This window comes from Anarhichas minor, unplaced genomic scaffold, assembly GCF_050575085.1.
Source record: "Anarhichas minor isolate MPS153535 unplaced genomic scaffold, ASM5057508v1 ptg000044l, whole genome shotgun sequence".
Lineage (NCBI taxonomy): Eukaryota > Metazoa > Chordata > Actinopteri > Perciformes > Anarhichadidae > Anarhichas > Anarhichas minor.
The window spans coordinates 355,001-357,500 of NW_027466490.1; the positions used below are offsets into that span (position 1 = coordinate 355,001).

At 42.1% G+C, this 2,500-nt stretch overlaps 1 protein-coding gene and 2 non-coding genes across 3 annotated transcripts in view; all 3 read left to right on the plus strand.

The window, feature by feature from the left end:
* Positions 1–2,245, plus strand: part of rpl18a (ribosomal protein L18a) — a 2,864-nt gene extending 619 nt beyond the window's left edge. The window contains exons 2-5 of the mRNA XM_076111215.1: positions 924–1,103; positions 1,655–1,784; positions 1,905–2,014; positions 2,104–2,245. Coding sequence (XP_075967330.1) covers positions 924–1,103; positions 1,655–1,784; positions 1,905–2,014; positions 2,104–2,196 — 513 coding nt within the window. The 3' untranslated portion in view covers positions 2,197–2,245. The remainder of the gene's footprint in view (positions 1–923; positions 1,104–1,654; positions 1,785–1,904; positions 2,015–2,103) is intronic.
* LOC142970847 (small nucleolar RNA SNORA68) lies at positions 715–844 on the plus strand. Its single transcript, XR_012959308.1, has one exon. It is a non-coding gene; the product is annotated as a small nucleolar RNA SNORA68 (small nucleolar RNA).
* Positions 1,345–1,474, plus strand: LOC142970848 (small nucleolar RNA SNORA68). Its single transcript, XR_012959309.1, has one exon. It is a non-coding gene; the product is annotated as a small nucleolar RNA SNORA68 (small nucleolar RNA).
* Positions 2,246–2,500: the final 255 nt, after the last annotated feature.

The following is a 2,500-nucleotide window of genomic DNA, read 5'->3' on the forward strand; positions in this document are numbered from 1 at the left end:
AACAAGCTAACTTTACCTCAAATGATTCATAGTTAACAATATTTTAAGTGGCTTTAAACCTGTGATGTGAGTTTTTACAACACTTATAATTAAACCGATTTAAAATATATATATATTTCGCATAATGATAAAGTTGTTGTTTTGGATAAGTTCCCTATAAACAGTCGTGCATGACACAAGTCATTCCACTCGATGCTCTTCTCTAACCAACATGGCCACAGCGGCACAGACAGTGATTTATGCATGAAAATACATCAACTTTAAGCTATAAAACGTAACAAATATCAACACATATGTTCTAATTTGAACTAAAGTCACTAAGGGTCGAAATGTAAAGTACATGGAGTGAGAACACGTTTACACCGTAACATGAATAAGTTAAGAGATATAGAGGAACACATTATTTATTCCCTAGAGGAAGGAAGAACAGTATAAAAACAAACGTCCCTTTTAATCATAAGCGGTGTGCAAAAATGAAAACGTAATGAAAAGGACGTTGCGCTGTGCCAGAAGTTAGATCAAATTATATTGTCTAAGTTCGTTAGGAACGAATCAATAGAAAAGTTGCATACTTAACGAAACATCTCGTTAAATTATAGTTAAAAGAGTCTGAATCCAATGTAAAAACACATTTAATGCTCATGAAAACATATTTGTAACGCTTAAAGTCTGGACTGAATCTAAACTAGGTTTAATTTCTCCAGTTCATCCTCTCATGCACCCAAACCCAAAGGCCACACCGTGTCCCTGGTGTGGTTTTGTCTGGCGTGCGAACAGAAAACTGATCCTTGTCGCCTTTCTGACGCTGCGGTGCCTTTGAAAGTGAAATCAAGGGTCAACAGGTGGTCTTTGAACGCCTCAGAATGTACGTTGTTTTTTCCCGCGGTTCCTTCGTATCCTAACTCTCTCCTCTGATGTCACAGCTTAGGGAGTACAAAGTCGTTGGGCGTTTGCTGCCCTCTGCCAAGAACCCGGCCCCCCCTCTGTACCGCATGAGGATCTTCGCCCCAAACCATGTGGTGGCCAAGTCCCGCTTCTGGTACTTCGTCTCCCAGCTGAGGAAGATGAAGAAGGCCTCTGGAGAGACCGTCTACTGCGGCCTGGTAGGTCCCTGAACACAACACCATGTTGACAAAGATCTGCTATCAACAAAAATATGTTTCAACGTTTAGCTTTAAATACATTCTACCAGTGTTCAGTTTGTCTCTGTAGTCTAAACAAACATCTTTAAACAGTTATACACCTTTAGAGTCACCAGACGTCACATAAAGCTAAACGTGCTGTTAAAACTAAACAAATCACTCTTTAAAGGAGTTTATAGATTCTTTACTCATGAAAACATCTCGTGCACCCAAACCCAAAGGCCACACCGTGTCCCTGGTGTGGTTTTGTCTGGCGTGCGAACAGAAAACTGATCCTTGTCGCCTTTCTGACGCTGCAGTGCCTTTGAAAGTGAAATCAAGGGTCAACAGATGGTCTTTGAACGCCTCATTTTATACAGAGACGTATAACTCGGCTTAAACAACGACCTGTTCACTCACTCAGACGTGATCTGAGGGGAGTCGTAACAAGACGTGCATGTTGTACCTGCGTTATTAGATGTTACAGGTGTGTGTGTTAATGTGACGCGACTGACGTGTTGTGATGCGTTCAGGTTCACGAGAAAACCCCTCTGAAGGTGAAGAACTTTGGGATCTGGCTGCGTTACGACTCTCGTAGTGGAACCCACAACATGTACCGAGAGTACCGAGACCTGACCACCTCTGGAGCCGTCACTCAGTGCTGTGAGTGCACACACACACACATATACACACACACACCGTCTCTCTCGCTTTGAGGTTCTCATCATTTAGTCCTCGTGTTGAGAGTTTAATGTGCTGACTCGTCTCTCTCGTGTCCATCAGACCGTGATATGGGAGCTCGCCATCGTGCTCGCGCTCACTCCATCCAGATCATGAAGGTCCAGATCATCGCTGCCAACAAGTGTCGCAGACCTGCCATCAAGCAGTTCCACGTGAGTCTTCTTCTTCTCCTGTTCCCTTTAAACCACCGCTTCTTCTTCTCTGATGCTGAATGTTTCTTCTTCTCTGATTCCTCCTGCAGGACTCCAAGATCAAGTTCCCTCTTCCTCACAGGGTCCTTCGTCGCCAGCACAAACCTCGCTTCACCACCAAGAGACCAAACACCTTCTACTAAAAGTTCTTCACTTTGTGCGTGAAAAATAAATCAGTCTTCACCCACATCAGAGCTGTTTCATGTGTTCTATGTAGAGGAATAAAACGCTTCTACAGTATTTACCTGTAAACTGTTCAGGAGGGAAATAAAAGAGAGAAACATTTAAATGTTGATGAAGAAAAGTGTATTTTAATGAAAGAAACCAGTCTTACAGAAATGTTTAAACGTTTAATTATCTTGTTTTTAAAATATAACTCAAAAAAGAGAAAGGGGGATTTTTACTGCTTTAAAAAAATGTAGACCACATAGGACCAGGTCTTGATCA